This window comes from Heptranchias perlo, chromosome 7, assembly GCF_035084215.1.
Source record: "Heptranchias perlo isolate sHepPer1 chromosome 7, sHepPer1.hap1, whole genome shotgun sequence".
Taxonomy (NCBI): Eukaryota; Metazoa; Chordata; class Chondrichthyes; order Hexanchiformes; family Hexanchidae; genus Heptranchias; species Heptranchias perlo.
In genome coordinates this window covers 72852135-72876807 of record NC_090331.1, presented here as the reverse complement: position 1 = coordinate 72876807, position 24673 = coordinate 72852135, and the positions used below count along the sequence as shown (strand labels likewise).

Sequence of the window (24673 nt, the reverse complement as noted above, 5' to 3'; positions counted from 1 at the left end):
TGTGCTTTATGCTATTATCTGATCCTCGATGTTCGAATGATGTGTTTAAAATTATTTCCAGGTATCTGTTCTTCTGTATTATGAGCCATTGGTAATTATTCAGTATTGGATGGTGAATGTGAACATCGTCAAATGCGTACACGCACAGACGTTCAATTAGTAGAAATTTGTGGCTAATTTGTTCAGTTACTATGCCTGCAAATGAATACCATGATTCTCTATTTCAGTGGCACTTACTATGATACCACACAATATTTTTTTATCTCATATTTATCTTATGTTGGCTTGCCAGCTGAAGTTTACAGATCTGGTGGAAGTCATTTTGTATGTTTATGGTCACATCCAGCTTCCTCTTATCCATCTCTTTCACTCTCATCCCCATTGCTCAGGTAACCAGATTGTATTTTTCTTTTTGGTAATGTTCATCAACGTGAGGGCTGTCAGTGCTGGGGAATAGAACACTTTGGACACCCAAGTATCAGCATCAAGCACTCCCCAGACTCAGATACAGCACAGGTCCAATACTGGGTAAAGTTTCCTCCTCTTTATCCAACAACGTATTAGCTAGCTGGCTGGACCCCATGAAATCTCATGGCATCAGGTCAAACATGGGCAAGCAAACCTCCTGCTGATTACCACCTACCGTCCTCCCTCAGCTGATGAATCAGTCCTACTCCATGTTGAGCACCACTTGGAGGAAGCACTGAGGGTAGCAAGGGCACAAAATGTACTCTGGGTGGGGGACTTCAATGTCCATCACCAAGAGTGGCTCGGTAGCACCACTACTGACCGAGCTGGCCGAGTCCTGAAGGACATAGCTGCCAGACTGGGCCTGCGGCAGGTGGTGAGCGAACCAACACGAGGGAAAAACTTACTTGACCTCGTCCTCACCAATCTACCTGTCGCAAATGCATCTGTCCATGACAGTAATGGTAGGAGTGACCACCGCACAGTCCTTGTGGAGACAAAATCCCGTCTTCGCACTGAGGACACCATCCAACGTGTTGTGTGGCACTACCACCGTGCTAAATGGGATAGATTCAGAACAGATCTAGCAGCTCAAAACTGGGCATCCATGAGGCACTGTGGGCCATCAGCAGCAGCAGATTTGCATTCCAGCACAATCTGTAACCTCATGGCCCAGCATATTCCTCACTCTACCATTACCAACAAGCCAGAAGATCAACCCTGGTTCAATGAGGAGTGTAGAAGAGCATGCCAGGAGCAGCACCTGGCGTACCTAAAAATGAGGTGCCAACCTGGTGAAGCTACAACTCAGGACTACATACGTGCTAAACAGCGGAAGCAACATGCTATAGGCAGAGCTAAGCGATTCCACAACCAACGGATCAGATCAAAGCCCTGCAGTCCGGCCACATCCAGTCGTGAATGGTGGTGGACAATTAAACAACTAACGGGAGGAGGAGGCTCTGCAAACATCCCCATCCTCAATGATGGCGGAGTCCAGCACATGAGTGCAAAAGACAAGGCTGAAGCGTTTGCAACCACCTTCAGCCAGAAGTGCCGAGTGGATGATCCATCTCGGCCTCCTCCCGATATCCCCACCATCACAGAAGCCAGTCTTCAGCCAATTCGATTCACTCCACGTGATATCAAGAAACGGCTGAGTGCACTGGATACAGCAAAGGCTATGGGCCCCGACAACATTCCAGCTGTCGTGCTGAAGACTTGTGCTCCAGAACTAGCTGCGCCTCTAGCCAAGCTGTTCCAGTACAGCTACAACACTGGCATCTACCCGACAATGTGGAAAATTGCCCAGGTATGTCCTGTCCACAAAAAGCAGGACAAATCCAATCCGGCCAATTACCGCCCCATCAGTCTACTCTCAATCATCAGCAAAGTGATGGAAGGTGTCGTCAACAGTGCTATCAAGCGGCACTTACTCACCAATAACCTGCTCACCGATGCTCAGTTTGGGTTCCGCCAGGACCACTCGGCTCCAGACCTCATTACAGCCTTGGTCCAAACATGGACAAAAGAGCTGAATTCCAGAGGTGAGGTGAGAGTGACTGCCCTTGACATCAAGGCAGCATTTGACCGAGTGTGGCACCAAGGAGCCCTAGTAAAATTGAAGTCAATGGGAATCAGGGGGAAAACTCTCCAGTGGCTGGAGTCATACCTAGCGTAAAGGAAGATGGTAGTGGTTGTTGGAGGCCAATCATCTCAGCCCCAGGACATTTCTGCAGGAGTTCCTCAAGGCAGTGTCCTAGGCCCAACCATCTTCAGCTGCTTCATCAATGACCTTCCCTCCATCATAAGGTCAGAAATGGGGATGTTCGCTGATGATTGCACAGTATTCAGTTCCATTCGCAACCCCTCAAATAATGAAGCAGTCCGAGCCCGCATGCAGCAAGACCTGGACAACATCCAGGCTTGGGCTCATAAGTGGCAAGTAACATTCGCGCCAGATAAGTGCCAGGCAATGACCATCTTCAACAAGAGAGAGTCTAACCACCTCCCCTTGACATTCAACGGCATTACCATCGCTGAATCCCCCACCATCAACATCCTGGGGGGTCACCATTGATCAGAAACTTAACTGGACCAGCCATATAAATACTGTGGCTACGAGAGCAGGTCAGAGGCTGGGTATTCTACGGCGAGTGACTCACCTCCTGACTCCCCAAAGCCTTTCCACCATCTTCAAGGCACAAGTCAGGAGTGTGATGGAATAGCACCGGAGTATTAATTCACTATTGAAGAGAAAAAAAAATGTTTATAAGGGCAGCTGTTTTATAGTCTACCTTTATATGAGCATGGTTGGATGCTAATGCTCGCCAAATAAAGAAGAGTCTAGCTAAGTGCTAATAGCTCTGTTTCACAATAAAATGACCCTCCACAAATAATCACTCCAATGTGCAAGCAGTTTCTCTATAAACATACAATATAGGGATAATTCTAGTCAATAGATTAAACAAAATAAAAATAACCTTGTAAATTTTAATGCTGCAGGCACATTATGACTTGGCTATCAACGTTGCTTTGCTTTGGTTAAATGAAGATGAAGATCAGGAAGTTCTTGAAAATGAAAAAGTGTGAGTACTACCTTTCACAAATAAAGGACCAGTAATTAAATTATATTTTACAACAAGCCAGATCACTTTTTACCAACTGAAACAAATACTACATTAACTTTTTTTAAACAAACAAGGGTCATCTTTACCTCAGTTGAAGAAAAACACTAATCCATTTTTGAAGGGGCAAGAATTCTCACAGCAGTACTCAACATAAAACAAATAAGCTGTTCGTGCTGCCTACCAGCAGTGCACCACTCTGCTAAAATTAACATTCAGATGGGAATATGGCCCCCAAGAGTACCTGTTGGAACCAGGAGAGATGTGTAGTTTGGAATTATTTTTAATTGCTAATGATTTAATCATGGTCAATTTCTATTGAGTGGACAACTTGTTTGCCTCAACATTGTATTTATACATTAGGAAACGCACCTCCATAACTTTCATTGTAATGAAATAATTCTGGAATCTAGGCTGTTCTTTAATTCAACCAGCTGCAGTTTAGTCAGCTGTTTAAATGTATTAGTCCTGCAGTGCATTAAAAGAAAATGATTATATTTTGTACATAACTGGTGCTGTAAATAGTGTATCCTCTGAGCAAAAATGTTTAGAAGGATGTTGTTAAGACATCTTGGCAGACATTTCAAACTGTTTTGTATACAGCAATTGATATGTGAGTACAAATTTAATCGAAACATGAAAACTGGTTTAATTGAAACTTATTTAATACGGGTGACTTGCTCTCCAATTTTCTCTCCTTGTGAGGAATTAACTAGCCTCAGCTCAGCAATCCTCTCTGTCAGAGTGTAAACTCCATGTATGGACAACTGAAGTTGTAAAGTTGTTTTGGCACACTCTATAATGCAGAATATTTCAACACTATTCTGAAACACCTGGTATGATTCTAAACTACGCCTAATTCCACTCTCATGTTTTTAGGGTAATTTCAAGTCCTGCTGGTTCCAAATACCCAAATAAAATGGAAAGGGAAGCAATGATCCTATCTTCCTTTGCTGGAATTCTAATGGCAAGTCAAATTTCTGTACTAACAACTTTCATCGGCAGAGTTTTTTTTCTTTTAATTTAGTGAATGCATGTACAATAATATTTTCTATTGTGATCAGCCTGAAAATGACATGTACATGTATAACACTAAAGCAGTTTTGGGAATTGTTCCCTTGTAATGGTCTCAATCTTCCAACTCCATCATAATCTATGCTTTGAGTAAACTTAAACCAAAATCTCTTTGTTATGGATAAGGTACTTTGTGCTCAGTGTTCGTCTCTAAATATCGGGAAGACCGAAGCCATTGTCTTCAGTCCCCGCCACAAACTCTGTTCCCTAGCCACCAACTCCATCCCTTTCCCTGGCCACTGTCTGAGGCGGAATCAGATTGTTCGCAACCTTGGCGTCCTATTTCACCCTGAGATGAGCTTCTGACCACATATTCGCTTCACAACCAAGACCACCTACTTCCACCTCCGTAACATTGTGCGTCTCCATCCTTACCTCAGCTCATCTGTGGCTTGAAACCCTCACCCATAGCTTTATTACTTCTAGACTTGACTATACCAATGCTCTCCTGGCAGCCTCCCATCTTCCACCCTCCATAAACTTGAGCTCATCCAGAACTCTGCTGCCCGTATCCTAACTCGCACCAAGTCCCGTTCACCCATCAACCCAGTGCTCGCTGACCTACATTGGCTCCCGGTCCAGGAACGCCTCAATTTTCAAATCCCTCCATGGCCTTGCCCCTCCCTATCTCTGTAACCTCCTCCAGCCCTACAACCCTCCAAGATCTCTGCGCTCCTCCAGTTCTTGCTTCTTGCGCATCCCAATTTTAATCGCTCCACCATTGGTGGCTGTGCCTTCAGCTGCCTAGGCCCTAAGCTCTGGAATTCCCTCCCTAAACCTCTCTGCCTCTCTCTCTTCCTTTAAGATACTCCTTAAAACCTATCTCTTTGACCAAACTTTTGGTCACCTGTCCTAATATCTCCTCATGTGGCTCGGTGTTAAATTTTGTTTGATAATTGTTCCGCTGAAGTGCCTTGGGACGTTTTACTACATTAAAGGCGCTATATAAATGCAAGTTGTTGTTGTATTTCCAAAGTGATATCTTAAAAAAAATACAAAATTAAAAAAAAAATTCAAACTTTATTCTTTTCAGAATAAATTACCTGCTACAGAGATAAATTCTAACATAGCTAGAACACAAATCAATTTGCACAAACTTGCCAATGGATCCAACATCAATATGGTTTAATCTCAGTTTGGGTATGCTATATAGTATTGGTGAGCTGAATTTCAGATGTTTTAAAGTTGTATCCAATACAAAGACACTTCTGTTAATTTGCATCTCATCGCAACCGTGCGCAGAATAAGCCCACATTGAATTTTACCTCGCATCCCAATACCTAGTACCTGCATAGACTCCATATCAACAGAATGATAACAAGTAGTTTAGTAATTAAGTTTTAGAGTATATATATTTCATTTAAATAGACCAAAACCTGTATTAATACACTTTGTGCCGAAGTAATAAGTTTGCATAGTTTGTGGGTACAATTAATTTGACTTATTTTATTTATCAGCTTTTACAATAATATTGATGCAACAGTACAAAAGTGGTAAGAAATTATTTTTGAAATGTTGGAATAAGGTATGATTCAACATATTATTTAACAAAACAATAGGGATCAAGGGATATGGGCACAAAGCAGGAACAGGGTACTGAGTTAGACAATCAGCCATGATCATTTTGAATGGCCTACTCTTGCTCCTATTTTCTATGATTCTATCAAAATCATTTGCTGTAGTAGAAGAGGATGAAATTTCAACTTGTCTGAAGCCCAAGTCCTACTTTTAATCAGAATTGATCATTGTAACAAACCGTGTTCCAGGCTGATGTTGGAATGATGGAGCCTGAGGGGGAGGTGCTCATAAGGCAATGTCCTGGACCAAAAAAACTAAAACAGAAATTTAAAATACAAACAACAAATTAAACCAAAAGGCAGATATGCCAACTGGTCTGAGGAACAAGGGCAGCTCCACAGGAACAGGTCAGTGCACCCTCCAGAGAATCACCAATTCCGAGACCCATAACAAATAGGGCATTAATATGGCTGCCATCTAGAAAACACATATTATTCCCACATCCCACAAGTCTGAGGCAGATTAACTTCTGAAGTGCATGAGACTCTGGGAAGAGGGTGCATTAAAACAGATATTCATGATCGTACAACACCACTGTTAACTTCCCCTAGATTACCACTAAAACCTTCTCCCAAATTTTACCCCAAAATAATACTGACCTATCAACCCCTAGAACAGAGAGAAAGGAAAGAGGGAAATCCTGTTTAACCAAAACCAGACTGAGGCAACAGGATCATTGCACAGTCAAAGAGGCAGAACCCAAACCCTGAAAAATGATGACACCCCAAAAGTAACCCCAAAAAATTATAATGTAGAAATTGGAACTAAATGACTTTGATAATAGGGGACTCAAACCTGTCCAAACTAAAAAGTTTCCCCCAGTGCAATGACAGAAATAGACAGCTTTCCAGGGGCAAAGATGAGGCATGCCACAGCAGATCTGGACAAATTGGAGCCCCATTCAGAAACAAAAAAAAAGTTGTGCATCAATAATAGACACTGTAATTAAATAACTGCAGTTACTACTGAAAGTAGCAAAAACAAAATTTCCCAATTTACAAATCTGGGTTCCTGAAATTGAACCGTTCACTCCACAAAAGGAAAAAGATAATGGCAATGGATTTTCATCCTCAGCGCCTAGGTGGTAATCTGGCGGAGCAGATCACCAGCCCATATAAAAATCTGCCTGACTTTCAATCCATTGAAATCAATATCTGGGAGTTAAACCAATCCTTTAAAAAGCAGACCTACATACTAATGATCACTGCCAGAACCTGCAGAGTGGGTCCTGACTAAATCTATTGGACTGAATACACAGTACGTATGAAAACCCATTGGGTGAAACATTCAAAAAAGCACAAGCACAAGAAAAGTGGAACTTATACCTAGCAACAAACATAATTGGCAAAAATACCAGGGGGGGAGATGAGAAATTTTTTTACTCAGCGAGTTGTTATGATCTGGAATGCACTGCTTGAAAGGGTGGTGCAAGCAGATTCAATAGTAACTTTCAAAAGATAACTGGATCTCTACTTAATAAAGGAAACATTTGCAGGGCGATGGGGAAAGAACAGGGGATTGGGACTAATTGGTTGCTCTTTCAAAGAGCCGGCACAGACCCAATGGGCTGAATGATTATATTATTATATGATTTTGCTTGTGCCAAGTTGAGCAAAGCTTCTCATTTCACATATTCCAAGAAGGCCGTTTCACCGTGGCTTTGGATCCTAGAATAGCATTCACTTCATTTAGATCCACTTATTTCCTTTGCAGCACTTCCTGTTTTTAGAACTAAGAAAGAATACAGAAGGTATAAGATAGGTTTATAGTGTATGTGTGTAAACGCATGAAACATGGTAAATAAGGTTGGTGAGCTGCAGGCGCAAATAGCCACATGGGAATATGATGTAATAGCGATAGCGGAGACCTGGCTTAAAAAAGGGCAGGATTGGGTACTAAATATTCCTAGATACAAGGTGTTCAGGAAAGATTGGGAAGGAAAGAAAGGAGGTGGGGGGTGTTGGCAGTATTGATTAAGGAGAATATTGCAGAGCTGGAGAGAAAGGATGTCCTTGAGAGGTGAAAGACAGAATCTATTTGGTTAGAATTAAGAAACAATAGAGGTGCCATTACACTACTGGGTGTATTCTATAGGCCACCAACTAGTGGGAAGGATATAGGGGAGCAAATTTGCAGGGAAATTAGAGAGAGGTGCAAGAACTATAGAGTAGTGATAATGGGGGACTTCAACTATCCTAATACAGACTGGGATAGTAATAGTGTAAAGGGCAAAGAGAGGGAGGAATTCTGAAGTGATTAGTATACTTCCAGCCCAACGAGGAAGGAGACATTGCTGGATCTGGTTCTGGGGAATGAAGTGGGTCAAGTGGAGCAAGTTTTAGTGGGGGAACATTTAGGGAACAGTGATCATAGTATCATAAGGATTAGATTAATTATGGAAAAGGACAAGGAACAATCTAGGTCAAAATACTTAATTGGAGGAGGGCCAATTTCAGTGGGTTGAGAATGGATCTGACCTGGGTAAATAGGAATCAAAGATTGGCAGGCAAAACCGTAATTAAACAATGAGCAGTCTTTAAAGAGGAAATGGTTCGGGTACAGTCTAGGTACATTCCCACTACCATAGAAAAGATACAGCACAGAAGGGGGCCATTCGGCCCATCGTGTCCGCGCTGGCTCAAAGAACAACCAGGTGCCCATTCTAATCCCACCTTCCAGCACCCAGTCCGTAGCCCTGCAGCTTACAGCACTTTAGGTGCAGGTCCAGGTACTTTTTAAAAGAGTTGAGGGTCCCTGCCTCTACCACCAATTCGGGCAGCAAATTCCATACACCCACCACCCTCTGGGTAAAAAAGTTTTTCCTCGTGTCCCCTCTATTCCTTCCACCAATCAGCTTAAATCTATGTCCTCTAGATCTTGAACTCTCCGCTAGGGGAAACAGGTACTTCCTGTCTACTCTATCTAGGCCCCTCATAATTTTGTACACCTCAATCAAGTCTCCCCTCAGCCTCCTCTGCTCCAAGGAAAACAACCCCAGCCTATCCAATCTCTCCTCGTAGCTGCAAATTTTCAAGCCCTGGCAACATTCTTGTAAATCTTCACTGCGCTCTCTCCAGAGCAATTACGTCCTTCCTGTAATGTGGTGACCAGAACTGCGCACAATACTCCAGCTGTGGTCTTAACAGCGTTTTATACAGTTCCATCATTACATCCCTGCTTTTGTGTTCTATACCTCGGCTAATAACGGAGAGCATTCCGTATGCCTTCTTCACAACCTTCAGGGACCTGTGCACATGCACTCCAAGGTCTCTCACTTCCTCTACCCCTCTCAATATATTCCCGTTTACTGCATATTCCCTTTTACTGTTTGCCCTCCCTAAGTGCATTACCTCACACTTCTCTGGGTTGAACTCCATTTTCCACTTTTCCGCCCACTTCACCAACCCATTGATATCTTCTTGGAGTCTACAGCTATGCTCTTCACTATCAACTACACGGCCAATTTTTGTGTCGTTTGCAAATTTGCCAATCATGCCCCCTACATTCAAGTCCAAATCATTAATATATACCACAAACAGCAAGGGACCCAACACTGAGCCCTGTGGCACACCACTGGAAACGGATTTCCATTCGCAAAGACATCCATTGACTTTTACCCTTTGTTTCCTGTTACTGAGTCAATTTTGGATCCAATTGGCCACATTTCCCTGTATCCCATGGGCTTTTACCTTTCTGACCAGTCTGCCATGTGGGACCTTGTCAAATGCCTTACTAAAATCCATGTAGACAACATCCACTGCACTACCCTCATCAATCCTCCTTGTCCCTTTCTCAAAGAATTCAATCAGATTTGTAAGGCATGACCTTCCCTGAACAAATCCATGCTGACTATCCCTGATTAAACCATGCCTTTCCAAGTGACAGTTTATCCTATCTCTCAGTATTGATTCTAATAGCTTGCCCACCACCAAGGTAAGACTGACCAGCCTATAATTGTTCGACCTTTCCCTCGTACCCTTTTTAAACAATGGTACTACGTTTGCAGTCTTCCAGTCCTCCGGTACCTCCCCTGTATCTAGTGAGGTTTGGAAAATGATCCTCCGAGCATCCTCTATTTCCTCCCTGGCTTTCTTCAATAGCCTAGGAAACAATCCATCCAGCCCTGGTGACTTATCAACTTTCAAGGATTCCAGTCCCTCCAGTACTTCCTCTCTCATTATGTTTATCTTATCCAATATTTCACACCTCTCCTCTTTAACTACTGTGTCTGGATCATCCCTTTCCTTTGTGAATATAGAGACAAAATATTCATTAAAAACCCTACCCACATCCTCTGCTTCTATATACAAGTTACCCTTATCATCCTGATAGGCCACACCTTTTCCTTAGCTATCCTCTTGTTCTTAATGTACTGATAAAACATCTTTGGGTTTTCTTTAATCTTACTAGCTAATATTTTTTCATGCCCTCTCTTTGCTTTCCTTATTTCCTTTTTTACATCATCCCTGAACTTTCTATACTCCTCTAGGCTTTCTGCAGTATTTAGTTGTCTGTGACAGTCATAAGCTTTCTTTTTCTGCTTTATCTTGCCCCATATACTTCTAGACAACCAGGGGGCTCTAAATTTGGCAGGGGACGTGTCTGCATTGTACCCGTAGAATTTCACTTTTAGTGCCTCCCACTGGCTTGCCACTGATTTCTCCTCAAGTAGTTGTGTCCAGTCCACTTCTGCCAAATCACCTCTTAGTTCTGAAAAATTTGCCTTTCCCCAATTTAAAACATTTACTCCTGATTTAACTCTCCTTTTCCATAATAATGCTAAAACTAACTGAATTGTGGTCACTATCCCCAATATGGTCATCCACTGTCACTTCACCCGCTAGGGGGAAAGGTTGGGCAACCAAAGCCAGAGCTCCCTGGATGTCAAAAGAGATGGAGAGTAAGATGAAGCTGAAAAAGGGGGCGTATAACAGATGTCAGGCAGATAACCAGGCTGAATATAGAAAGTAAAGAGGAAAAGTGAAAAAGGAAATAGTGGGGGGGCAAAGACAGAGTATGAGAATAGACTGGCGGTTAAGATAAAAGGGAATCCAAAAGTCTTCTATAGACATATAAATAGTAAACAGGTAGTAAGAGGAGGGGTGGGGCTGATTAGGGACCAGAGGACATGGCTGAGGTACTAAATGAGTACTTTGCAACTGTCTTTACCAAGAAAGAAGATGCTGCCAAACTCACAGTAAAAAAGGAGGTAGTTGAGGTACTGGATGGGCTAAAAATTGATAAAGAGGAGATAAGGCTGGCATTATTTAAAGTAGACAAATCACCGGGTCCGGATGGGATGCATCCTAGGTTGCTGAAGGAAGTAAGGGTGGAAATTGCAGAGGTGCTGGCCATAATCTTCCAATCCTCCTTAGATATGGGGGTGGTACCAGAAGACTGGAGAATTGCAAACATTGCACCTTTGTAAGGATGAACCCAGCAACTACAGGCCAGTCAGTTTAACCTCGGTGGTGGGAAAGCTTTTAGAAACTTCCCCACCACCGAGGACAAAATTAATAGTCACTTGGACAAATGTAGATTAATAAAAGAAATCTAGCACGGATTTGTTAAAGGCAAATTGTGTTTAACTAACTTGATTGAGTTTTTTGATGAGGTAACAGACAGGGTTGATGAGGGAAATGCGGTTGATGTATATATGGACTTTCAAAAGGCGTTTGATAAAGTGCCATATAATAGGCTTGTCAGCAAAATTGAAGCCCATAAAATAAAAGGGGCAATGGCAGCATCGATACGAAATTGGCTAAGTGACCGGAAACAGAGAGTAGTGGTGAACAGTTGTTTATCGGACTGGAGGTATACAGTGGTGTTCCCCAGGGGTCGGTACCAGGACCATTGCTTTTTTTGATATATATTAATGACTTGAACTTGGATATACAAGACACAAAACGTGGAAGTATAGTAAACAGTGAGGAGGATAGTAATAGAGTTCAAGAGGACATAGACAGGCTGGTGGAATAGGCGAACACATGGCAAATGAAATTTAACGCAGAGAAGTACGATGTGATACATTTTGGCAGGAAGAATGAGGAGAGGCAATATAAACTAAATGGTACAATTCTAAAGCTGGTACAGGAACAGAGCGACCTGTGGGTATATGTGCACAGATGTTTGAAGGTGGCTGGACAGGTTGAGAAAGTGGTTAAAAAAGCATACAGGATCCTGGGCTTTATAAATACAGGCATAGAGTACAAAAGCAAGGAAGTTATGTTGAACCTTTATAAAACACTGATTCGGCCACAGCTGGAGTATAGTGTCCAATTCTGGGCACCGCACTTTAGGAAGGATGTGAAGGCCTTAGAGAGAGTGCAGAATAGATTTACTAGAATGGTTCCAGGGATGAGGGACTTCTGTTACGTGGATGGACTGGAGAAGCTGGGGTTGTTTCTCCTTAAAGCAGAGAAGGCTGATTGGAGATTTGATAGAAGTGTTCAAAATCATGAAGGGTCTAGATAAAGTAAATAAAGAGAAACTGTTCCCATTGGCAGAGGATTGAGAACCGGAGGACACAGATTTAAGGTGATTGGCAAAAGAACCAAAGGTGACATGTGGAAAAACTTTTACGTAGCGAGTAGTTTTGATCGGGAATGTGCTGCCTGAAAGGGTGGTGGAAGCAGATTCAATCATGGATTTCAGAAAGAAATTGGATAAATACTTGAAGGGAAAAAATGTGCAGGGCTACGGGGAAAGAGTGGGGGAATGGGACTAACTGGATTGCTCTTACAAAGATCCGGCACGGGCTTGATGGGCCAAATGGTCTCCATCTGTGCTGTAACCATTCTATGATTCTAGAAACAAAATTCTCAAAATGGCAGCATTGCTTTTACTTTTAGGAAGCACAAGATCAAATCCTCGACTTGACAACAAACTTAGCTGCTCCACAACAGCAGAGTTCCACTGGCTCCTGCTGGACCAGTGGAGGAGCCATTTTGTGACAGTGGGCTTCTTCATCCTGAGTTGGGGAATCAATGGGGAAGCTTAGCTCTTGCTAAAATAGTGCTTCTTGTCAACTGACATGGAATGGGATTGAGGGATATTGTGTAGAGTCTTGCTTTCAGTGACAAGAATAGCAAGAAGGCAGTTCAGGGAGAGAAGGAGCATTTCAAAAGGTGATGTTCAGAGTAACAAGAAATAGATATCCAAAAATGTAATTTTAAGTTGTGACTGTATTAATAAGCATGATCAAAATTCAATCATGTTTTATGGTGCGGCATGGAACAGGAAGCAGGTCACAGCACAGAATGCAGCTGACTGGATTAATCAGTTGAAGGTTCCCTATTCCAATACAAAACCTGCCAGTACACTCAGTATTGTTAATTAGGAATATAGACTTTTATTGTGCATTAAATGCTATTGTTTAATCAATCACTTAATCTCTTCTGTTGATTGTTGTATCACATTCAAAGAACTTTGTGTATTGGAGTAAAAGATGCAATTTTCCTGAACATTGTTCTGGACAAGGAAGGCAAACTGAAGACTAATTGCCGTAGCCAGAGAGTGGGTCTCCCATCCATACAGCCTGATATGGCACCCTGGAATGGACAAATTCCTGAACTCTGTAAATTTCAGTGATGAAATTTGCTAGTTCTTGGCCGAGCTGTTAATGGAGTGCTCCATCATGGGGATTTGGGGGAGAAGAGTTGAAATGATTTATCCTGTTCTGGAGATATAGAGCAACTGAGAAGTCCATTGTTTTAGATCATCCAAGTCTCTCGACCAAAGCATTTGTGTAGCATCAAAGGGGAAAAATGAGTCAAGATGGGATCAAATGCTAAAAATCTAATGTGAGCAACAAACAATCTGTTTCGCTAATAATGCACAACAATTTCTTTGGAAATTCAGACAGTGCAGTTTTGGTATCAATTATTGGAAGAATAATACTGCCATAACTGGACATACTGCAGGGGCTCCATTTGTTTCCTGTTATATTATTGCAATCGTAACATTTTCAGCAGTCAGTACTTTTAATATCTGTAAATCATTACTGTAAATTATCATTGTTAAAATGTGAAGTCAGAGGAATGCACAAAAACAATGGATGTTGTTTAGTTCATTCCCAGCATGTTGTCAGTTTAACAGCTATGCGTTTATTATGGTCCTGAAATGCTCCTGATCTCCTTTTAAAGGGTTCAGTCTACTTTTTCTTCTGTTTTCAGAACAGTATACCACTAGAAGACATTCTTGAGCTTTACAGATATAGACCCACAGTTACTCAGTTCTGTAAGACAATTAAGGTAAGATACCTTGTATAGGGACAAGGACAATGGTAACTAATTTGAGAGAAATGTACTCTCGATCATTGCATAGATCTTACTTCAAACATGCTTCTCTCATTAGTTGTTAAAGTTTACTTGGTTTTTAAATCATCCAGTTGTCATGGCAAACTACAGGAAACTAACATGTTAAAATGTTAGCTATAGTGACGTTAAAGTCCTAATAAGATATAGGAATGATGTTTTTCCCCTCCTGTTCATCATGACCATTCTGTGCACAGCTTTAAAGCAAAAAGACACACGTCACTTTTTAATGTTGCCACTAGGTTGCAGCCTTTGACCGCAGAACACACCTTTCTTTACCGCAGCTAACTCTTAATGCAGAGGCACAGATTATGTCATTGTTTAACTCTTCTGGTTCAGTATTGTTCCCTTAATGACCACTCACTGACTTTGATAACCTTTTAATTCTTCTAACCTGTAAGTGGTTAAAAAGTAGGTGTAAACTGTCGCAGCTGTTTCCACTTCTGTCACTTTGTTCTGTGTAAGTACACAGAGAAAAAAAATCACCAATAAAGCAGAAGTTGTCTCAGCAACTCCTGACAATCACATTGATTTATATTACTAATCCATTGGATCATTTTGTGAAAAAAACATCGAAAAGCCTTCTTTCACAATTAATGAATAGTCACATATTTGAATATTTGTTCCATAGTACATAACTGGGCTTAATTTTAATCTTAAATATACTAATTTAGTGGCAAAATGAGAAACATTCTGGCTTTCCAAAGACAAGGTTCACGAGGGCGGCGAAAATCTGCAGCGAATTTCGACCTGTGCCTTTGCTGACTTTGATTCACTAAGAAAGTTCTGGATGAATTATTCCTCTTTCTGCACAATGACCTGCAGCCCAAATCTTTAACTAAATGAACGCAAAATACTGCGGATACTGGATATCTGAAATAAAAACAGAAAATGCTGCAAATACTCAGCAAGTCAGGCAGCATCTGTGAAGAAAGAAACAGAGTTAATGTTTCAGATCGACGATCTTTCGTCAGAACTGGAGGAAGGTAAAGATTTAACAGTTTTTAAGCAAGTTCAGAGCCAGGGAAACGGGGTGGGAGGGTTGGTGGGCGGAGGAAGGGGAGGGGAGGGGAGGAAAGAACAAAAGGTAAGGTCAGTGATAGGGTGCAGGACAGGAGTGATTAAATGACAAAAAGGATGATGGTGTAAGGCAAAAAGGGTGGTAATGGGACAAGTAAAGAACAAAAGATGGGTCTAGAGGAGCTGTAGCTGGCAACAGCAGAATTATTACCATCACCTGCTGTCCGAAAAAATGGGAGCAGTAGTTATGATCTGAAGTTATTGAAATCATTATTGAGACCGGAAGGTTGTAAAGTGCCGAATCGAAAGATGAGGTGCTGTTCCTCGAGCTTCTGTTGAACTTCATTGGAACAGTGTAGGAGGCCGAGGTCAGAGTGAGAGTGGGACCGAGAATTAAAATGGCAAGCGATCGGAAGGTCAGGGTCACGCTTGCGGACTGAGCGGAGATGTTCAGCAAAGCGATCACCCAATCTGCGTTTGGTTTCCCCATTATACAGGAGACCGCATCATGAGCAGCAAATACAGTGTACTAAATTGAAAGAAGTACAAATAAGTCACTGTTTCACCTAGAAGGAGTGTTTGGGGCCCTGAACGGTGGGAAGGGAGGAGGTGAAAGGGCAGGTGTTGCATCTCCTGCGCTCACATGGGAAGGTGCCGTGGGAAGGAGAGGGGGTGTTGGGGGTGATGGAAGAGTGGACCAACGTGGAGGGAACGGTCCCTTCGTAATGCTGAAAGGTCAAGGAGGGGAAGATGTTTGGTGGTAGGAGTAGCTGTGGGAGTTGGTGGTGGCATCACGCTGGAGGGGGCAGAAATGGTGGAAGATGATACGTTAAATGTGGAGGCTGGTGGGGTGGAAGGTGAGGACAAGGGGGACCCTATTGTGGTTCTAGGAGGGAGAGGAAGGGTGTGGGCAGAAGCGCAGGAAATGGGACGGACACGGTCGAGGGCCCTGTCAACTACAGTGGAGGGGAATCCTCGGTTGAGGAAAAAGGAAGACATATCGGAAGGACTGGTATAGAAGGTGGCATCGTCAGAACAGATGCGTTGGAGATGGAGAAACTTGGAGAAGGGAATAGAGTCCTTACAGGAAGCGGGGTGGGAGGAAGTGTAATCAATGTAGCTGTGGGAGTTGGTGGGCTTATAATAGATATTGGTTGACAGCCTATCCCCAGAACTGGAGATAGAGAAGTCGAGGAAGGGGAGAGTCGGAGATGGACCATGTGAAGGCGAGGGAAGGGTAGAAATTGGAAGCAAAGTTGATTAAATTTTCCAGTTCGGGGAGAGAGCAGGGAACAGCACCAATATAGCCATCAAAAAGAGGTGAGGGAAGGGGCCTGAGTAGGACTGAAACAAAGAATGTTCCACGTATCCCACAAAAAAGTAGGCATAGCTAGGACCCATACGGGTTCCCATAGCGACATCTTTTATTTGAAGGAAGTGAGTGGAATCAAAGGAGAAGTTGTTTAATTTAAGAACAAGTTCAGCCAGGTGGAGGAGGGTGGTGGTGGATGGGGACTGGTTGGGCCTCCGTTCAAGGAAGAAGCGGAGGGTCCGCAGGCCGTCCTGATAGAGGATGGAGGTGTAGAGGGACTGGATGTCCATGGTGAAAAGGAGACGCTTAGGGCCGGGAAACTGGAAACTGTTAAATTGACGGAGGGCGTCAGAAAAGTTGCGGATGTAGGTCAGAAGTGACTGGACTCCCCTATGTCTTCCTTTTTCCTCAACCAAGGATTCCCTTCCACTGTAGTTGACAGGGCCCTCAACCGTGCCTGTCCTATTTTCCGCACTTCTGCCCTCACACGTCCCCCTCCCACCCAGAACCATGGTTATGTCCCCCTTGTCCTCACCTTTCACCCCACCAGCCTGCACATTCAATGTATCATCCTCCACCATTTCCGCCACTTCCAGTGTGATGCCACTATCAAACACATCTTCCCCTCCCCTCCCCTTTCAGTAGTCCGAAGGGACCGTTCCCTCCGTGACACCCTGGTCCACTCTTCCATCACTCCCAACATCCACTCTCCTTCCTATGGCACCTTCCCGTGTGAGCGCAGGAGATGCAACTCCTGTCCTTTCACCTCCTCCCTTCCCACCATCCAGGGCCCCAAACACTCCTTCCAGGTGAAACAACAAGTTACTTGTACTTCTTTCAATTTACTATACTGTATTTGCTGCTCACGATGCGGTCTCTTCTACACTGGGGAGACCCATTGCAGATTGGGTGATCGCTTTGCTGAACACCTCCGCTCAGTCCACAAGCGTGACCCTGACCTTTTGGTCGCTTGCCATTTTAATTCCCCGTCCCGTTCCCACTCTGACCTCTCTGTCCTCGGTCTCCTACACTGTTCCAATGAAGTTCAACGTAAGCTCGAAGAACAACACCTCATCTTTCAATTCGGCACTTTACAACCTTCTGGACTCCACATTTATTTCAATAACTTCAGATCATAACCACTGCTCCCATTTTTTCGGACAGCAGGTGCTGGTAATGGTTCTGCTGTTGCCATTTACAGCTCCTCTAGACCCATTTTTTTCTTTACTTGTCCCATTACCACCCTCTTTGCCTTGCACCATCATCTCGTTTGTCATTTAATCACTCTTGCCCTCCACCCTATCACAGACCTTCCCTTTTGTTCTTTCCTCCCCTCCCCTTCCTCTCCTTCCCCACTTTCCCTGGCTCTGTACTTGCTTAAAAACTGTTAAATCTTTAACTTCTTTCAGTTCTGACGAAAGGCCATCGACCTGAAACGTTAACTGAAACATTCTTTCACCACAGATGCTGCCTGACTTGCTGAGTGTTTGCAGCATTTTCTGTTTTTATTTCTTTAACTAAACAGCTCTTCCAGAGGTTTCAAAGTTAGTGCAGGTCTCAACTTTTATACCTCTGACTCCTTCAAATTGAGAACTTCTGCAACTTCACCCAGGGCGCTGTCTGGGTCTACATATGACAAGTAATTTACCATTCTGAAGAGAACTGGAAATGTGACAGGTTACAGATGCCACCTTGAGGAGAGCTGGGGAATTGATCCATCTTGGAATGACTCCGAGGCAGCAGCATGACAAAGTGATTCAGTTCTGTCATGTTGCTGGTTTTCCCAAAGTTTAGGGAACAATAGTTGGCACCCACATTTCATTCTGCATTTCATTTGTGAACCTATTTCATTTCCTCAATAGAAACCGTAACCTACAAGGCCACGGACCAAGAGCTGGAAAGTGGGATTAGGCTGGACGGCTCTTTTTCGGCCGACACAGACACAATGGGCCGAATGGCCTCCTTCTGTGCCATAAATTTCTATGATTCCATGAAAGGAATTCCACTTTCTTGGTGATCAAAGTCTCTGTGACCAGCTACAATGAATCCTGCATGTCAATGCCAAATTTTTAGGGAATTGTCATAATGTTTTAGTATGAAGAACTCAAACCTACCGGCTCTGTTCAGGGAAGATTGCTCCGAACGACAAGGCAAATCCTTTCATCAACTAGAGTGGTCATTGGGAGGACTAATAGGGTTCTGAAGCCATGGTTTTGCTACCTTGATATATCTGGAAGGATACTACAGGGTCCATGTGGGTCTCACATTGTGGTTGCTTGCTATATCCTTCACAAATTTACTATTCAGAAAGGACTGGAAGTAGAACCCTTGGAGGAGGTGGGCCTGGTTGTGGAGGAACCTGGAATCCAGCCTCATGAGGATCAGGGCTCAGAGGACTCTTGCATGCTGGCTGCTAGGAAAGATCATTTGTAATAAATTCTTCTTAGATTTAAGTGGTACCCATTGCAAACTTCCATCACTACATCTCCCCAACCTTTCTGTCAACTCCAATCATTCCATACATAAACATCACCCTTTCTGGTCTCCATTAGCATACTTCACCCCAACCAGACCTCATGATACCTCATCTGATCAAACAACAGAACAAATTCAAGGTGCAAGAACAGATTTATTTTACAATTACAGTGATAAAATCGGTGCAATATCCTCATCCCTACTATCTTGATCTCTCTCAGGTGACTAACTCTAAACTGGTCCTTGGGTTAGAGAAGGCGAGTAACAAAGGGTATGAAATTAGAGTCATAGAGTTATACAGCACGGATAGAGGCCCTTCGGCCCATCGTGTCCGCGCCGGCCATCAAGCCCTGTCTACTCTAATCCCATATTCCAGCATTTGGTCCGTAGCCTTGTATGCTATGGCATTTCAAGTGCTCATCCAAATGCTTCTTGAATGTTGTGAGGGTTCCTGCCTCCACAACCCTTTCAGGCAGTGAGTTCCAGACTCCAACCACCCTCTGGGTGAAAAAGTCCTTTCTCAAATCCCCTCTAAACCTCCCGCCTTTTACCTTGAATCTATGTCCCCTTGTTATAGAACCCTCAACTAAGGGAAAAAGCTCCTTAGTATCTATCCTATCTGTGCCCCTCATAATTTTGTACACCTCAATCATGTCCCCCCTCAGCCTCCTCTGCTCCAAGGAAAACAAACCCAATCTTCCCAGTCTCTCTTCATAGCTGAAGCGCTCCAGCCCTGGTAACATCCTGGTGAATCTCCTCTGCACCCTCTCCAAAGCGATCACATCCTTCCTGTAGTGTGGCGACCAGAACTGCACACAGTACTCCAGCTGTGGCCTAACCAGTGTTTTATACAGCTCCATCATAACCTCCTTGCCCTTATATTCTATGCCTCGGCTAATAAAGGCAAGTATCCCATATGCCTTCTTTACCACCTTATCTACCTGTTCCGCCGCCTTCAGGGATCTGTGAACTTGCACACCAAGATCCCTCTGACCCTCTGTCTTGCCTAGGGTCCTCCCATTCATTGTGTATTCCCTTGCCTTGTTAGTCCCTCAAAAGTGCATCACCTCGCACTTTTCCGGGTTAAATTCCATTTGCCACTGTTCCGCCCATCTGACCAACCCATCTATATCGTCCTGCAGACTGAGGCTATCCTCCTCGCTATTTACCACCCTACCAATTTTTGTATCATCAGCGAACTTACTGATCATACCTTTTACATTCATATCCAAGTCATTAATGTAGACCACAAACAGCAAGGGACCCAGCACCGATCCCTGTGGTACCCCACTGGCCACAGGCTTCCAGTCACAAAAACAACCTTCGACCATCACCCTCTGCCTTCTGCCACTAAGCCAGTTTTGTATCCAAAGTGCCAAGGCACCCTGGATTCCATGGGCTCGTACCTTCTTGACCAGTCTCCTGTGGGGGACTTTATCGAAGGCCTTACTGAAATCCATGTATACCACATCCACTGCGTTACCCTCATCCACACGCCTAGTCACCCCCTCAAAAAATTCAATCAAATTAGTCAGACATGATCTTCCCTTGACAAAGCCATGTTGACTATCCCTGATTAATCCTTGCTTCTCCAAGTGGAGACTAATTTTGTCCTTCAGAATTTTTTCCAATAATTTTCCTACCACTGATGTTGGGCTCACTGGCCTGTAGTTCCCCGGTTTTTCCCTACTCCCCTTCTTGAATAATGGTACGACATTAGCGGTTCTCCAGTCCTCTGGCACATCCCCTGTGGCCAGAGAGGTTCTGAATATATGTGTTAGAGCCCCCACAATCTCCTCCTTTGCCTCACACAGTAGCCTGGGATACATTTCGTCCGGGCCTGGGGATTTATCCATTTTTAGGCCTGCTAAAACCGCCAATACCTCCTCCCGCTCGATGTTAATATGTTCGAGTAAAATTGAGGGAGGTGGGCAGGGGCACCTGTGGTACACAGTATGAGATGGTCACCACCATCATTATTATCTTCCTCTTCATAATCTTCCCACAAATATTTATATCCATCATCACCATCCATCCATCAACCTTTTCTGCCACCTTTTGTTGTGCTGAACCTGTGGAAGAATGGACATACAACATCCAGAGAAGGTGAGGAAATGGAGACAGCTTTGGAGTTCAGTGGCAGATTGGTTCTTTAAAGTGCCGGTGCAGGTACTGTTTGAAACCCAATCACCTGTAGCTGGCACTGGCCCACAATCTTGCCATTGTCGACTGCCAGTGCGGCTTGCTTTCCCAGCAGCTCGAGTGCCTGCTCCTCAAAATCAGCTAGACCCCTTAAATCCAGGATGTCGCCTCCGAGTGACCAGCCTTTCCCGAGCATTCTGTGCAAATTTCTCGTGGAACAATATTAACAGAATTAAATGAAGGCATACACGTGAAGGATATCTCCCAGGTGGCAGCCGATAGCTGATGTAGCAGACAGGACAAGTGCTAGAAGGGCCCGGTAACATGAGAGGTTGGCGTTGTAATGGGTTACTTGCATGAAGGGCTTGTGAGGAGAGCTCCAAACACAGGTTCCAGGTGGACGAGTTATAGAACTATTGAACCACAGTGTACTGTGAATGAAGACTTATCATTTCATTTAAGAAGTGAGTGTGATCAGTGGAGGGGATCCTGTGGTGCCAAAGTGGAAAGGGGAAGGTCGCTGTTCTCTTACCTTGCCTGCCCTTGTCAGGCCATTAATCTCTTTCCAGCACTGATCTGCTGTCCTGGGGGTGAGAGAGATGGCACTCAGCACCATTGCTACTTTGATCAACCTGGCTCTGGTAACTGCCTTTGGTGGCCTCCTTCCGTGCAAATCCAGCTCCTCTGGCGAATTTCATCCAGAAGGACCTGTACGTCCGTGTCAGAAAAATTTTGGGCTCACCTCCTTGTTCTGCCACCACTTGCCTGAACCCTTTCTTGCAATCCTCCAGTGCCAGATGTAGATGCCATGAAGTCTTCAGAAAACACAAAGAATTCTTTGGTCCAGTTGAACTGTCTTGTCAAAAGTTGGAGGAGAAAACACACCACTTACTCATTGTGCTTTCAGAAATCTGCTGCCACTCTAAATTTAAATCCTGGAGCAATAAGTTTCCTCTTTTCTGCCCTCCCCCGCAATTTGCTGCCATGTTACACAGGAATGGCGCTTCTCACCTGCCAATCAATATGCTGATGAGCTGACCCCATGAATTTACTTCACCGGCAGTTAGAAATTGTGCCTCATCAGCATTACTGCAGATTAAATGGCTCTGTGGATTTTCGGCCCCATGATTTGTACTCCTAACTGAAACATCCATCCTCCTGCTGCTCTGTTTCCTTCCCTCCCCCCCCACCCCGATATCTTGTAAAATAGCAAGGGTTAAAACTGTCATCAATCCTAGTTCAAAGCTTTGTGAAACTTCATCATATGTACGCAGTGGCAACATTAGAACATAAGCTCCTGTTGAGGTGTAGGCGAGAGGGGTCTAAATTTGGCGGGGGTGGGGGGGAGAATTCTCAAATATATTAAAGAATTAATGTTTGAAATGGGAAAGTAAAACTATTTTAAAAATAATTTCATGTCAATACAATTCTTGACTCACTAGAAAACAAAAGGATATGGGTTTTGGTTAGAAAATGATTGTAAATGGGCAAACTGGACCTGGAAGACTAAGAAAGCTAGATGGGCTGAATGGCTTTGTGTTGGCCCATATTACTTTCCTATGATGTAATCGGTTTCAATTGTATCTGCTATTTTCACCTTTAATATATTGAATTCCACTCTATTCAATTGGCAGACCATAAGAAAGTTTTTGCAATTAGCATTAACCCCAGTGATGTACCATATTGAGGTATTGGCATGTTTCTCAGCTTCCCTTGTATAAATACTCAATTGCTCTAACTATACTTAAAGCAGCCAGTGAGCCAATTTTCCTAACAGCTAGGGTTAAAAACTGCTGTTGTAAACCTGTTACCACTTCTGGTATATTTTGCACCTAATGAAATTTTACCAGACATCAGAAGAGATTAATCTGAGTCCATTTTTCTTTTTGTTTTCCATGGGAGACACAATGGAGATTTGGAATACTTAAGTACAAGAACTGTGTTACTAAGTCTGTCTGAACAGAGCTCGAGTCATGAAAGGAACATGATGCAATATTTCAGTTGTTGCCAATCTGTAATATTTGTCCAGATGCTTATCTTTGCTTCAATTATCTCTCACATCAGGTTAACATTTCTGTGTGGCTTTCATCACTAGTACTAACTGGCAAAAATCAATTTCAAATATTGACAAATATTTAAGAGTAATACACCTAAATGTGTAATGTTAACTGGTCTAATCTGTCAGAATGAGTTCACTATTTCTTTGGGCTGTGAAGCTGCTGCAATGTGCGTTTGAGAGAATGGATGTTAGAGAACTACTGTCACCTATTGGGTTTGTTTTGTTTTCCAGGGACATGTTCAGCCATCCAGTCTGTCCTTGCATCCTTTTGCAATGCTGACTGCAGCCTGTGCTGCCGAACATGCTAGAAAACAGAGTGAGTGAGTGAGTTCTATCTTTTTTGGGGTGAGGGGGAGTAGCCCCTTTCCGAAGTTCTTCCCAGCTAAACCAAAGTCTGGTTAATCCAGTTATTACATAAGCGACATCTGCATTTTCTGTTCAATCTTCAAAACTATGTCAGCCAACTTGGGAAAACTTGTATGATTGATTTTCTTTTATTCATTCTCAGGATGTGGACATCGGTAGCAATGCCAGCATTTATTGCCCATGTCTAGTTGCCCTGAGAAGGTGCTGGTGGGCCTTCTACTTGTACTTCTGGTAGCGGTTTGATACAACTAAGTGGCTTGCTAGCCCACTTCATAGGGCAGTTCAGAGTCAACCAAGTTGGTGTGGCAGTTGAGTCACATATAAAGCAGACTGAGTAAGGACAGCACATTTCCTTCCCTAAAGAGCATTAATGAATCATACTGGGTTTTTACAACAATCCAACAGCTTCATGGTCACTTTTACTGATACCACCTTTTTATTTCCAGATTTCTTAAATTAAATTCAAATTCTCAAGCTGTCATTGGTGGGATTTGAACTCACATTCTGTGGACTATTCGTCCAGTAACATAGCCATTACATTACCGTACCCCTAAATGCTATTGTCATTCACACTGATATTAATTTTTGCCTATTGCTGGAGTTTTGCATTTGCTATCGAAAAGGCAAATATAAGATACAGCAGTACACAGAGTGCTGCTTAAGATAAAGTCACAAGAAGGGTTTCAACCCAACAGGAGAATTAAGACCACAGTTCTAATAATTTATACTAGATTTTGTTTTGAAAATTTTAAAGACGGGTGCAATCTGTCATTTTTGACTTTCTCCATAAGCAATGTTTTATTTACTTCTCCATGCCAGAAACCTTAACAGACAAGCCACTCAGCTGTTCAGGGCAACTGGGGACAGGCAGTAAATTACATGTGTGCAGATACAATTTACAACAGTGTGTAAAACTAGTAACTAGATGGATTACCATTCTTTTGCTTCATTTTTATATGCTTACTTTTTTTTCTAAACAGGTATCAAACTGAAAGTAGGAAAAATAACCTCAAAACAGAACTTTATGGGCCCCTCTATGACAAGCAGATCAGCAGACCAGCCTCCTGATAATTGCAGTGGTACACAGCAGAATGCAGTATGTACAGTTAATACAAAGATCTTTACAGACCAGTTGTATTGGAGGGAGGAATAGCAATTGTCATCACAGTCAGAGATGGCAAGTTTTGGATGGCTGATTGAGGGTCAGTCTCATCAGCCACCAATAACTTGGAGAGGC

The 24673-nt window shown here is 43.2% G+C and overlaps 1 protein-coding gene across 2 annotated transcripts in view; it reads left to right on the top strand.

Annotated features, from left to right (window-relative positions):
• The window catches only part of LOC137323356 (uncharacterized protein C2orf80-like), a 41540-nt gene that overhangs the window by 13444 nt on the left and 3423 nt on the right, over window positions 1-24673 (top strand). The window contains exons 5-9 of one of the 2 annotated variants that reach the window (XM_067986842.1): window positions 2974-3056; window positions 3975-4062; window positions 13922-13999; window positions 23302-23386; window positions 24417-24532. In XM_067986842.1, coding sequence (XP_067842943.1) covers window positions 2974-3056; window positions 3975-4062; window positions 13922-13999; window positions 23302-23386; window positions 24417-24532 — 450 coding nt within the window. The remainder of the gene's footprint in view (window positions 1-2973; window positions 3057-3974; window positions 4063-13921; window positions 14000-23301; window positions 23387-24416; window positions 24533-24673) is intronic. The other variant, XM_067986843.1, reaches the window with a different exon arrangement.